Consider the following 14,458-nt stretch of genomic DNA (forward strand, 5'->3'; position numbering starts at 1 on the left):
AAGGTCACCTCCTAATAGAAAATACAGAGAAGGCTGCAGAAACCAACAGAAAACAGAAACTAAGGATAGCAGGTCTGTCCTCTCATCATGGCACCTCATATCTTTTGACTGGCTCTGCTTTAATGGCCTCCTGATGAACCGTGTGGACTGGGAAACGCGTCGAGGCGGGAAGCTAAGTTTTCTTGGTTAACCCCCAATTTTCTATTCAATAACCACAAACTAACTATTTATGCTGATTGCAAATAAGCGTAGTTAATTGGTATGATCTTGTCTGCTGAGCTGTAAGCGAGTTTTGTGGCCCCTGGTTTTTTATGTAAAAGTCCACATTACTTGGAAAGGGCCCATGAGATAATTTATTGGATATGGACCCCCCAAGATAATTACCGTACATGAAACTAAACTATATCATATAGAGTGCCATGTTTGTACTTTAACCTAATATCTCATAAGTATCATTAAGTACTATCCCATTTCTTTTAATTGCTTATTGTTTTCCTACCTTTAATAGAATAGTGAATCAATAGGGTGAGCTGGGGAGAGCCGCCGCTGAATGGGTGCGCCCAAAAATGTATCTTTTAGGGTGCCAACCCCCACTGGTAGGAAGGGACAGTTAGTAAGTGTAGGGATAGATAGGTTAAAGCTGTACCTCTACATTGTTTTGTCTTGCACTGGGAAGAAATTTTTTATCTTTTTCATGAAAGATATATTTTTAAGGGGATTACATGTTAAACACAGCATGTGCCGCAATACATGCTGCTGGCCAATGAGAGGCCAGAAGCTGATGATGGCGTACACGCAACTGGGCGCATGGCAGTGACGCCATGCGTCCCGTCGCTTGGACGCTGAAATCATCTGCCAGCTTCAGAAGACGATGCGGAGCCCCTTGGAAGAGGAAGAAAGGTGAGTAGCCCTGTTTTTCTTTTTTTTCTATGCAATGAACAGCGGCACTGTCAGAATGGGGAGATATACAATAATGTGGTGACATTTAGAAGGACGGGGGCATATATATCAGAATGAAGGGCATATGCAAGGATGTGGGCATATACATGGAATGGGGGGAGCATTTATTCCAGAATAATGGGCATATACCAGGATGGGGTGCATATACAAGGATGGTTGAGCATATACTAGGATGTGGGAGCTTATACATGGATTTGGGGCATCTACATGAATTGGAGGAACATACACAGTGATGGGGGAGCATATACTCGGATAAGAGCATGTACATGGATGGGGGGCATATATATGGATTGGGGGAGCATATACCAGGAAGGGGGAACATATACCTGCATGGGGGTACATATACCAGGATGGATGGCATATACCAAAATGAGGGGCATATACCAGGATTAGGGTGAATATACCAGGATGAGGGTGCATATACCAGGATTAGGGTTCATATACCAGGATGAGGGTGCATGTACCAGGATGAGGGTGCATGTACCAGGATGAAGGTGCATATACCTGGATGAGCGGCATATATCAGGATGGGGAGAGTATATTCCTTTATATCTGCAGTCTGGTACATCTACTCCTGTCTGTGGCTGTGCTCTGTTGCCCACGTCTGCTTTCTGCATCACCGTGTTGTGGCACTTTGCGATAAATAAGGTCTCTAAAAGGTTCGCCATCACTGCTTTATGGTGTTGCTATCTAATAAAAGCCACTTGGACTTAACAACGGTTAACTCATTAGGTACTTTGATTGCTAGTATCTCGGCAACGGAGAAGCAAAATTGAAAAATAACAACAATGTTTTATTCTGCTCTTCAGCCCTTATTATATCATGTGTCCACTTCAATATGAAAAATTTGGTGAAAGGTTCTAGCTCACTGATTACCCTTCAAAGGATTGTTTGCATTATTCCGTTTCTGGAGCGCATTGCTCCCCGGCTTCCTACTTATAACAAAAGCATTGTTACGCTGCGAGCGCGACCTGTGCACTCTTCCAGACGGCCTTACCTCTGCAGCATTGGAGAAGTGCAGTGACACTAATGCTTGCCGGATCTGGTCAGTCTCCTAGCTGCAGAGGTGTCCTTACAAACTCTATAGTAAAAGGTATGTAAGGACTGTGCTTCCTGCCTAGAAGTCTGGCCACCACTGATGGACTGCAGCAGTCGCTGGTAGCCTAGTCAGCACATATTAAAAATACAAATATTACTACTTTCTTGACACTGGAGAGGGTTTTTAATAAAGTGAATTGGAAAACTGCTTGTTTTTAGAAGCACCCTGAAATTTATATTATTCGTCATAATGAGAATAACTCTTTGAATTAGCCATGTACTTGTGATTTTTGTCATATTCTGTTGATTTTTATTGAATCTATAAATCTCCTGTCTATAGAACCCATACACGTTAGATTAAAGTTGTCCGGACCATCAATGTCGGCATAGGGGCCAGGGCTATGGAGTCGTGGAGTCGGAGCACATTTTGGTGGAGTCTGAGTTGGAGTCATGGAAATTGAGGAGTTGGAGACGGAGTCGGAGGTTTGGCTTACCGACTCCACAGCCCTGAATTAGGGACGTCTCTAGAGGTGTTGCTTAACTGCAACTCACAATCTGTTTGTTTTCCCACGTGATCAATTTCTACTAAAGGTGTCCACAATGGCTTACATTTCCTTCTACAGTGAAAACCTCTGCACTCTCAGCTGTGAGTCAAAAGAGACAGCTGTTGGTCAAATAAGCATATGGTTGACCACTATGGTCACCTTTTCTTAAGAGTCCAGCTGTCACTTGTTGGAAGAATGGATTGGACTATTTGGATTTTTATTCCCGTACTTGGTTAAAATGTCTTTCTAAATGGACATGGTAATAAGAGCTGGAGAAGCGGACACCTACAGAAGAGGTCTCTGTGCAAAAACAATATATGGGCCTTTTGCTGTCCAATAGCTCATCATAACCACAATTCCACCTGCTTTGAAGGTAGAAGTGACTTCTTAACTATCGGGACCTTGTGCGGCTGTACAGATTGCCCCCGATGGGCAGGTCATAGTGAGGTACTTTATGCCTGTAGCTCACTTCAGTGGACAAAGCTAGTTTATAACAATGTTGGAAAACTACAGCTCCTAGAATACCATGCAGCATGTCTTTAAGTTCTGTAATCTATCTTATAACATACTTAATTTATTTCATTGTGTGCCATAATACAATATCCAGGGGTTTTTTATTTTAACATGAATGAATTAGAAGAATGAAAACTGGAATGTGACTCATATTCTCATAGTATTCAAAAGAAAGCAGTAACTGAAGGTCTGTTTGTCTACATGCCAGAAATTGCAACCGTTGTTATTCCAGAGACATTGCTAACGTTTGCCAAGTGAAGTTATTAAAACATTTTTATCATTTGAATCACCGGCTGTGTAGCTACAACATCATAATTAACCATATAAAGGAGACTTGCTGCATTTTTGGAATTAACGCACCAATTTACAGCACGTACCGTTATGTGAAACTTTTTTTTTTTAATTAGAAGTTACAGGAAGTTTAGATGTAATTATTGCAGACATTTATAACTTAGGGGCATAATTATAAGACTCGCAAACAGTTTTACTTTGTGTACTTTATTGGAAACAGAAATTGCTACTGAAAATATATCATAACCGATATATTACACAGGCACACAATATACCGTACGCATAGCATGGCATGACATTCTATGACATACAGGAAAAAGGACCCGAAAATACTTAATATAACAGAGCAAGTCCTCTCCATGGGTGTAGAGCTGGCATGCTCCAGTCTCAGTGATTTGGCTGCAGTGGTGACGTTATGTCCATAGTGCGCATCACTGCAGTAGCCATCGTTGAACTTGGTGGCTCGTGCTGTCTACCTTCAGTGACTTCAATGATTGACTGCAGTAATGGGCCATAGATCTCACATTTCTCTTGGATGTCCCATTTTTTGTCTGAGAGAAGAGTGAGAATTGCAGCCCATTACTGACCACTAATTGACTGCAGTACTCACGTGGCATAACCACGTAACAGGAGCGCCGAGAGACGCAGCCGAGACTTAGCTAGAACGACACCGATGTATGAGGTGAATATCTGAAATTCATATTTTATGCTTGAGGAGTAAAATATTTCGGAAAGATTTCTCAGAATAGTGGATAACCCCTGATTTTGCTTGTGGTTAGATTTGAACTGTGGACCCCTTGTTTTTAAGGTGACCTAGATAAGGTGGTCTAAATAAGAGACCCGTTACACCCAGCCACATGGGTCTGTACACATATCCATTATATTATTACATGCTTATTTTCATAATTCTGTAATTTTCTTCCGTTATGGATAGTACTTGACTGCCGAACACATGACTGAGAAGAAAGCTTTCTGTATCTCCCAGGAGACAAACAAGTTCTTAAAGAATCTTTACCATCTATATCTCTATTCATACTAAATATCCATTCATCTTGTCATTAGTAATCGGTGGTAATCACCACTGTGCTCACTCATCCAGAACACTGCCCAGGGATATTCAGCAATGGTATCTCGATCTCTCCAGATAGTCAGCAGTTGTTACTGAAGCATCCAGCACTCCTCTCATCTGTGAGGATGCTGCAGGAAGCAGCTGTTTCTGAGACATTCTTCAATCCTTTCTGTAGAAAGACTGCAGTTGTCACTTGATGCCTGGGTATGTTGTTAGTGAATAGATTGTCTGAGATCATCATACCCTGGGCCATAAAACATAACAATACAATAACACTGTTGTTTAATAAATAATGATTTTGAGCATAATTATCTATAGTGTCATTATCATCACATCACTTTAGTTTCAGCTCATCTAATTCATGACGTGCCTTGTGCCAGAAATCTTATTACAGTCCCTGACAGGAGGAAGGTTTGTGGCGAAACGGATGGAGGCTCAGGCCACTTTTTAGATGCGACGGGTTTATTAAGATGCGTGCGCCTCTTAATGAATCAGGTGCGTCTGACTTCAACATGCCTCCTCATCAAGAACGGTGTTTTTCACACTAGGCTTAATGAATCCAGGCCATTGTCTTTGCTGTAGGTAAATAATAGCTTGATATGCAAATTAGGGTGTTCGTTTCTACCTTGACCACCGTGGCCACAAGTGCTCAGGGCACTAATCAATTACCATGCTTCTCCTCTTCCGCCTATGTTGATCAACAACACTCACTTGGTCAAAGTGAGCATGGCTTTAAAAGAAAGCTGTGGCACTTGAGGACACAGTATTACTGCAGGAGTGAGTGCAGCGCTTTCTGCTCTCTGCTGCGGCCCCTCACTGCCCTATCAGTAAAGCAAGCAGCCACAGTAGAGAGGAGAAATTGCTGCACTCACTCCTGTACTAACACCGAATGCTGGAGTTTCCTTTTTCTTTGTGCAAGTGAATGCTTTGCTCTGGAAGCCATGCATGGTAATTGAGGGATGCACTAGTGCACTTAGCCTTTATGTCCACAGTAAGAGTCCACTCTTATTTGCATATCAGACAAACTACTTTTTATGCACATCAGAGACCGTGTTTACTACAGGGAATGTAGGATTTTTATAGGGGCTAAGACTACAAGTTTAAATAGTTTTTTTTTTATAAACTCCCTTTAAATATATTTAATGTAAAAACCTAATTTAATAGATAATTATTTATTTATCCCCTTTAAGGCTTTGTAAGTAAACTGACCTTTGGTATTTCCATGTTTTGCTCTTTGGTTACTAGTATTTTAAATTATGTGCACACGTTTAAGTATTTGGGGCAGAAATTTTTACACCGTTTCTGCATCTTTTGGCAGGAAAAAAAGCATCAACAAAAAGGCACTTTTTGCCGTGTTTTTGGTGCATATTTTCCCCTACTCATTAGTATGGGTGAAATCTTCAGCAAAAACGCTGAAAGAGTTGACTTTCTGCAGATTTAAATGTGCACCAAGTCACGAAGAGGCAACGTGTGCATGAGTCTTCAGGATTCTCATTCACTTTGCTGACATCAGGAAACCATTCAGGTTTTGTGACAAATCTGCACACAGCAAAAACACCCCTTAAGGATATGGGTAACATTACATGGATTTTAATATGACATGTAATGAATATTACCAGATCTTGTGTGAGTAGGTGGAAGGGTTATTACAATTGAATTGATTTTCCCTCAAATAAAGATGACATAAAACATAGTGTATATATAACCTAGTGTAGAAAGGCCATACAGTCAAAGTCCTTTTAAAGTCTGAAAATTCAATTAAACCTGTAATAACCCAACAGCCGCTATAATCATAGGCTCCCAGAATCCATTTTTTTGATGATTTAGCACTTACAGGACTGGGATAAATGTTTAGCATTATTTCATTTCACAGGCGCTTTCCTCCCATTTTCTTTAGAGCTGTTTTCATACCAGGAGAAAGATTACTTTGGAGAGCAACAAAGCAAGAATTTTCAGCCATCAGCATTTCTCTTAATCTTTTTATTTCTGCAAGAACAAATCATTATGTAACGGCTTTAGGTGCAATAAATACATTGAGTAACAGCGCTTATAATGCAGTTATGTGGCTGTAGGTGACAAGGAAACCGGATTTTAAAGTATTTGTGTAATTCCACAAAATATATTTTATTGGCCACTGTCATTACAATGGATGGCAAATGCAATTCCAACATAACTGCAAAGTACTTTTTTGCTTAAAAACAAAACGTTCGCAAAGTACTTTTTTCCTTAAAAACAAAACATTTTAGGCATGAAAAGTCACTCCAAATGCCAGCACTATGGTTCTGATTCATCATTGCTGTTTCACCAGTTTTCTGTAGTAATTACCGTAGCTCTTTTTTAGAGTCTTTAGCATTGCTCCTTATTCGCTATTTGTTTTACACCCTTTTAAGTTGCCTTTCTTTTTTACATCTTTTATATTTTTCCTTGACAACTTTGCTTATCCAGATGTAAGAAAACAGATTCATGAAATGTGACTTTTACCAAATGTCGTATTTTTGGGCTCATCTCACTCAAGTCTTTGCCTGGAGTAATGTTTCTATTGTAATTTTCAATTTGTCACATTTTTAGACAATCTTGGAACTTTTTAAAGGATTTTTGACTTTTGGTGCTGAGAAGTCCCAGTTAGGGACTAAAATAAAGAGCATTTTTTATTTTGTTCCAAATTCACGAACCACATGTACCGTTTTAAAGAATTTGGTGCAAAAAAATAAGCAAATACTACAACTCAAAAAAAGAGATGTAACTTCAAGAAATCGCAAATGATGAATTGGATCCTTGGTGCTTGTTTTCTGTCTAACTTTCTACACACTGTGCCTGTTGTGAAGTGCAAGCCTTCTCTAACAGCAGATGTCAAGAGCTCAGAAAAAAGATTTGGAGGACACAAGTCTTGTTCTGCTTGGCCTAGTAATCAAAAGAAGCATTAGGGATGCCGGCAGGTAGAAGTTTTTCAGGCTGGACAAAGTCATCTGAAGCTTTTTGCTCACCTCTAACTAAGACACTACAGATGCACTCAAAATTAATAACTAAAATAAAAAACAATGTATCACATTTTTTCTCATTTATATTTTCAGCGTTAATTTAAGTATAGCCTTTCTTTATTCCTAAAAAAAGGTTTCTGCATTTACACAAGATCATAGCAAATGGTTAGCTCAAACTGACAGTAAACAGCTCATTGACATTTTGGATTTAGTGCTTCTTATTTGAAAAGCTGTTTAATTCAATGTCAGGTTTTTATTGGTAAGCCTCGGAGCGGTTATTATATGCAAATTCCATTGTCATTAGTAGTGCACGCCATTACAGCGGATTTAGAATTAAACTTTAATTGAGCTCTCCATGGAGAGGAGAGAAGAAATATCATACAGGCTGTCTTGATAATACATTTTTTCTTACATAGTGTATTGTAACATTTGGTGTCATTATGATTGTCTTTGCTGTCTTAAGCTGTATTTACCTTGAAAGTTGATCATGAATAAGCCTTCTTAAGAATTTGTTTCACAATAATTTTTGCAGTATAAACAGGCTGCCGGATACCTGGTAAAGGAACAAAATTCTTGTTCATCATGTGAAATTATTATTTTTATTTATTTATATAGCACCATTAATTCCATGGTGCTGTACATGAGAATGGGGTTACATATAGAGTTATAGATATCGTTTATAGTAAACAAATTTACAATGACAGATTGGTGCAGAGGGGAGAGGTCCTTGTCCTTGCAGACTTACATTCTACGGGATAATGGGGAAGAGACAGGAGGTTGGGGGTGCGGCAGCTCGGGTGGTGGTGAGGTGGTAGCTCTGGTGGTGGTGAGGAGGCAGCTCGGGTGGTGGAGAAGCGGCAACTTGGGTGGTGGCGAGGCAGCAGCTTGGGTGGTGGTGAGGCGGCAGCTCGGGTGGTGGTGAGGCGGCAGCTCGGGTGGTGATGAGGCGGCAGCTCGGGTGGTGGAGAGGCAGCAGATCGGGTGGTGGAGAGGCGGCAGCTCGGGTGGTGGAGAGGCAGCAGCTCGGGTGGTGGTGAGGCGGCAACTCGGGTGGTGGAGAGGCAGCAGCTCGGGTGGTGGAGAGGCAGCAGCTCGGGTGGTGGAGAGGCAGCAGCTCGGGTGGTGGTGAGGGGGCAGCTCAGGTGGTGGTGAAGCGGCAGAATGGTTATTGCAGGCTGTAGGCTTTCCTGAAGAGATGGGTTTTCAAGTTCCAAGGGTGGTGGATAATCAGACGTGTTGAGGCATGGAATTCCAGAGAAAGGGGGATATTCGGGAGAAATCTTGCAGGCGGTTGTGTGAGGAACAAATAAGTGTGTAGAAGAGTAGGAGGTCTTGGGAGGATCGAAGATTACGTGAGGAAAGATATTGGGAGATTAGTTCAGAGATATAGGGAGGGGACAGGTTGTGGATGGCTTTGTAGATCAGTGTTAGTAGTTTGAACTGAATTCGTTGGGGAATTTGGAGCCAGTGGAGGGATTTGCAGAGGGGAGAAACAGTGGAGTAGCGAGGAGAGACGTGGATTAGCCGGGCAGCAGAGTTGAAGACAGTCTGGAGTGGTGCAAGAGAGTTGGCGGGGAGGCCACAGAGGAAGGTGTTGCAGTAATCGAGGCATGAGATGATGAGGGCATGCACAAGAGTTTTAGTAGATTGAGGGCTGAGGAAGGGATGGATTTTGGAAATATTTTTGAGTTGGAGGCGACAGGAGGTGGCAAGAGTTTGAACCTGCTGTTTGAAGGACAGGGCAGATTAGAGAGTTACTCCGAGACAGCGAATTTCAGGTACGGGAGAGAGCGTGATGCCATTTACCATAATAGATAGATCGAGTAGGGGGGATACGCAAGATGGAGGAAAGATGATGAGTTTGGTTTTGTCAACATTGAGTTTTAGGAAGCGAGAGGTGCAGAAGGAGGATATGGCTGATAGACTCTCTGGGATTCTGGACAGCAGAGAGGCGACATCTGGGCCGGAGAGTAGATCTGAGTGTTGTCTGCATACAGGTGGTACTGGAAGCCATGGGACTTTATGAGTTGTCCCAGGCCAAGGGTATAGATGGAAAAAGTAGGGGACCCCGGACAGAGCCTTGAGGGACTCCAACAGAGAGAGGTGCGGAATGAGGAGGTAGTGTGGGAGTGAGAAACGCCAAATGTGCGGTTGGAAAATTATGAGGCAATCCAGGACAGGGCAAGGTCTTTGATGCCAAGGGAAGAAAGGATATGCAGCAGTAGGCAGTGGTCGACTGTGTCGAAGGCAGGTGAAATGATATTTTGTGCAGCGCAAAAGACTATCGTTCTTGCTGGCAACTCATCTTGCGTAAATAGGACAAGCACTGCCGAAAACCATGCCAGCCAAGGCGCACCAAGTGATCTATTACATCATTTACTGTCTTCTGACTATGTAAACAGGTTACTAAAAGACCGCCAATTGGTAAAGTTGGTTTTGTAGCCCATTACAGCTTTGTGCAGGTCTACGATCTAGCCTACCCTTAAAATTATAGACTGTTCATGTCTTTGTCAGTGGGCAAACTTACAAAATCAGCAGGGGATTAAATACTTATTCCCATATTGTATGTATATATATATATATATATATATATATATATATATAAATATATGTATACACAGTGTGTCCGTAAAGTCATGGTGCACTTTTGACCAGTCACTGGAAAGCAACAAAAAACGATAGAAATGTGAAATCTGCTCGAAATAAAAGAAGAACTCTCCCAGTTTCATACCTATTCATTGCAGTTCAATGAGGGCTCCATTTGTTGCCCTACACATCCAAATGATAGTGAAGTTCTTGCCACACACGGGTAAGGATGTCTGGTGTAACAGAGTGTAACAGAGTGAATAACGTCTGTGATTCCCTGTTTTAAGTGATTAATGTTGTTGATGCGTTCAATGTACACATGTTACTTCACATAACTCCAAAAGAAAAAGTCTAAGGGCATCAGATTCGAGGATCGTGGTGACCATGGCTTGACAGAACCCCTGCCTATCCAACGCCGGGGAAAGTTCTATCCAGAAACTCACGAACAGTGGTTGCGTAGTGTGGAGGAGCGCTGTCCTGTTGAAAGATGACACCTTCTGGAAATTGTGGCACTGCATACAATTCCAACATGTCAAGATACGTGTTTGCCGTCACAGACCGCTGTGCGAAAAAAATGGGCCTATCACGGGGTTTGTCAACCAAACTGCTGGTTTCCTTCAACTGCTTATCCCTATTCCTATGTGGTGGCGATATTCACATATCACGGATTCGAATTTAGCGAGCCACAGAACTCGCTGAACTTTCCTCTGCACGCCAACATCTCGACAGGCATGGAAAACCACCCAGCTGCCATAAGCTTGTGGTTGCATGATGTCACAGACCTGGCAGTGTATTAATTAGAATTTAGATTATCAGGGGTTAATCTGACTGGGGCTCAGCAACAGCTTGAATAAGTTTATGTTGTTTGATTGGTTCTTGTTATCTCTCCACATTAACAGGTCTGATATGATTGGGCCAGAGAAAGGGTGCCAAAATGTAAACTATAAGTAGATCCTGTAACTGATCAAAAGTGCACCATGACTTTACGGACACACTGTATATATATATATATATATATATATATATATATATATACACACACACATACATATACAAAATGTATTTGTTGACTTGGTAAAAAAAAAAAATCTTCCCAAAGCAGGAAAAAATATTTATATAGCAGTGAAAGACCTTGTCCCATTTTCTTTCATGTAGCTTAGAGGAGGAAATCCACATCAAAAAGTAAAATTGCAGAGTGGAACAATCAGATTTTTCACTAATTGATGTGTTGAAAGAAAGTGAATGACCTGTGAAAAATGTGTTATTGATGTATTATTTTCTGTGTTTTTTAGGGTTCCATAATTTACGGAAAAACATATATACATGAAGCAGATCGATCGCTGGCAGTTGTGTCCAGGAGATCTCAACAAGCTTTTCCAGAGAACTGAGATTATCGGAATTTCATCTACATCTTGAGAATGTCACTGAGATTGTCTTCTAAAGCAGCAGGGCCAAGAATGTGACTTCTTTTTACAGAAACATAAACTTTAAATTGGGTCATTTATTGTACATTGCTTCCTTAGACCATTTCAAGATGCCTGCGAAGACACCCATTTATCTAAAGGCTGGAAACAACAAAAAGGGTAAAAAATTTAAACTGAGGGATGTATTGTCCTCAGACTTGATCAGCCCACCATTAGGAGATTTTCGGCACACTATACACATTGGTAAAGATGGACAACATGACGTCTTTGGTGATATCTCATTTCTTCAAGGTAATTATGAACTATTGCCAGGAAACCAAGGAAGACCAAGAAGTCATATAAATGGACATAATGAATTTATGAGGGCAAACAGCACTTGTGACTCAATATTTTCGGACACATCTTCACCTGTTCTTAAAAATGCAATCTCTTTACCAACAATTGGCGGTTCACAAGCGTTGGTCTTACCATTGCTATCTGCTGTGACTTTTAACTCTAAAAGGGACTATTACAGTCCTTCTAAGTCACCCAGACTTAGCTGTGAGCCAGTAATAGAGGAAAAGCTGATGGAAAAGTGTGAACCTTACGAGAGTGAACACCAGTTTGACCGCGGAAGTTCATGGAAGGTCGGTGGCTCTGCATCATGCTCTACAAATGGAAGGTCAAGCCATTCATCTAGTCTCTCTGAACAATATAGTGATTGGCAAGGGCTTGACTTGTTTGAAGATAGTCATAGTCCTTGTGAAATTGAGAATACTGATTTAAAATCAGAGGAATCTCTTTCTGACTTGGCAGGTTCTCTTCTAACGCTGCAGCTTGACTTGGGCCCGTCTCTTTTGGATGAGGTTCTTCATGTAATGGACCGGAATAAACCATGAAATATTTGACTTGCAGTGTACATCAGACACATGGTACATATAAAATATTCTACATATCTAGAAAAAAAGCAAGGCTTCAATTTTGGTCTACATTTTTGAGTATATTTTCACGGGGCATGTTTTTCATGATTAGTAGTAGCAATACTGGAGTGAAAGATTTTGTTTCTATTCTTAAATCTTATGTAAATATCAAGGTCAACCTTCCCATTTTAATGTATTATTTGAAAATTCTGTATCCCGTGGGCTGAGAGACTTTTGTAGGGCTTGACAGCGAAACATAGCTTTTTTTCATATTCTAATCTCTCTGTATGAGAGCTATACATGCTATCCATTCCTTAATTCTGTGGACTATACTAATATAAGGACATCTATGGGTCTTAACAAGATTCTGCCCCAGGTTTGTACAAGAATATGTTTACAAACATGTTACACAATTGGGGGAAAATTGAATATCTGCATACAGATGCAGACACTTCATTTTAGTTCATTTGTACTTTTCTATTCATATCAATGAATGTTACATTTTATTATATATTTCAAATGCCAATTCAGCTTCAGCAATAAGTGTCATTAAATTTCCGTTTAGGATTTATGATGCCAAGCTTTAAGCTACATGAACTGTTGCAATGATCATAACTTATTTCTGTTTAAATATCCTTTCATGTGCCTTTGTATTTTTACTGCAAAGTTTGTATTTTTTAAATATTGCATCACCATTTGTATTGCTTGCAGATTTTTCATTGCAGGTCTATTGTATATTTTTGTGAGTGTTCAAGGAATTGTGCATCTTTTTTTATTTCTTATCTACATCCTTCAAATGCTTAAAGCTTCAATGTTACATTTGTAAATGAAGCATTAGTTTAACACATTGATAAAGTACCTACAATAAATAGTTAAACTGCTTGGTTGGAAGTCAGTATTTATAGATTGTAGCTAGTGAAAGGGAAACTAAACACTAATTTATAGTTGGGCAAAAAATGAAATATAATATTTTGCATTGATGACATATCACTCCTTGCATTTTTTGCGTATGGGATCAAAAGTTCTACCACGCCAGTATAAATTCTCACATTTTTTAGCTCTGTAGGTATCTGTAGGTGTCTTTTTAGGCCCATTTATTTTAGTGTTGAGTTTCCCTTTATGAATACAACCAATACTATGTATAGTAGCTCATCTGCAATAGCATAAACAGTGTTTGTTTGGATTTACACCGCCACTTTATGAACACAAATTAAAAGCACTTGTCATTTTGTTTCCATTAACGTTTTAAATGCATTTCTTATATTTAGGAAATGTTAAATACTAAAGGTAAATAAATTTCCTTTTACATAAATTACAAAAAGTGTGTAGACATTTTTTTTTAGAATGTAGAATCTCATTGATATATCATTAAACATGATGCAATAACATTTAAAGGATAAGGACAAATCTGTGGCATTGATAGGGGTAAGGAATGGTGGAATCCAGCATTGAACCATTACAAATCCAATTTTATTAGGTCTACATTAAAAACAGGAATAAAATGAACCAAAATAGGACATGGAGCCTCAGAAGACACCAAAATTAGATTTTTAATGGTTGTGTGTCAGATTCCATCCCCTTATACTTTGTCTACTCGTGGATACTGGTCCCAAAGATCTGTGCATTGGTCAACATCTTGAATCCATGGACATGTCACTATTGTTGGTGAACTGATTACTTTTATTGGTGGCATCGATATGCATCTGTGTACTGTCCGTATTTAACATTGCAAAGAATAGAAGATTTGTCATTTATATATTTATCCATCTATGAAAACCACTGATGGTAAAAACAAACACACAGACCAGACGCTGATGACACACTGATCCAAAACATTGAAGACACTGGTACCAATTTCTCATGCACAAGTTTACACACGGACGTGTAAACAAGGCCTTTAGACAATTGATGCTAAAAAACGCAAAAATGTATCAGTTGTCATCAGTCTTTTTCACCATTTTCTTCCAGACACTGGTTCAGGACCTAATAACAACATTGATCAAGTGTTGTGATCTGGCCCCAGAAATTTTTCTGCACCTATGAGATCAGACAAGCAAACAATGGTATCACGTTATCAATTTCCATATGTGAGGTTGCCCTGACCGGAGAGGTTCTAACTCTTATCTTCCTTGTTCTCATCTCTTAGCTGATTTAT

At 40.0% G+C, this 14,458-nt stretch overlaps 1 protein-coding gene across 1 annotated transcript; it reads left to right on the forward strand.

Annotated features, from left to right (window-relative positions):
- The first annotated feature begins 11,374 nt into the window (after nt 1-11,374).
- On the forward strand, nt 11,375-12,425 carry CDC42EP3 (CDC42 effector protein 3). The gene has a single exon (XM_069769017.1). It carries the CDS (start codon nt 11,515-11,517, stop codon nt 12,280-12,282), a length of 768 nt encoding a protein of 255 aa, XP_069625118.1. The 5' UTR covers nt 11,375-11,514; the 3' UTR covers nt 12,283-12,425.
- The last annotated feature ends 2,033 nt before the right edge of the window (nt 12,426-14,458 follow it).

This window comes from Ranitomeya imitator, chromosome 5 (assembly GCF_032444005.1).
Source record: "Ranitomeya imitator isolate aRanImi1 chromosome 5, aRanImi1.pri, whole genome shotgun sequence".
Taxonomy (NCBI): Eukaryota; Metazoa; Chordata; class Amphibia; order Anura; family Dendrobatidae; genus Ranitomeya; species Ranitomeya imitator.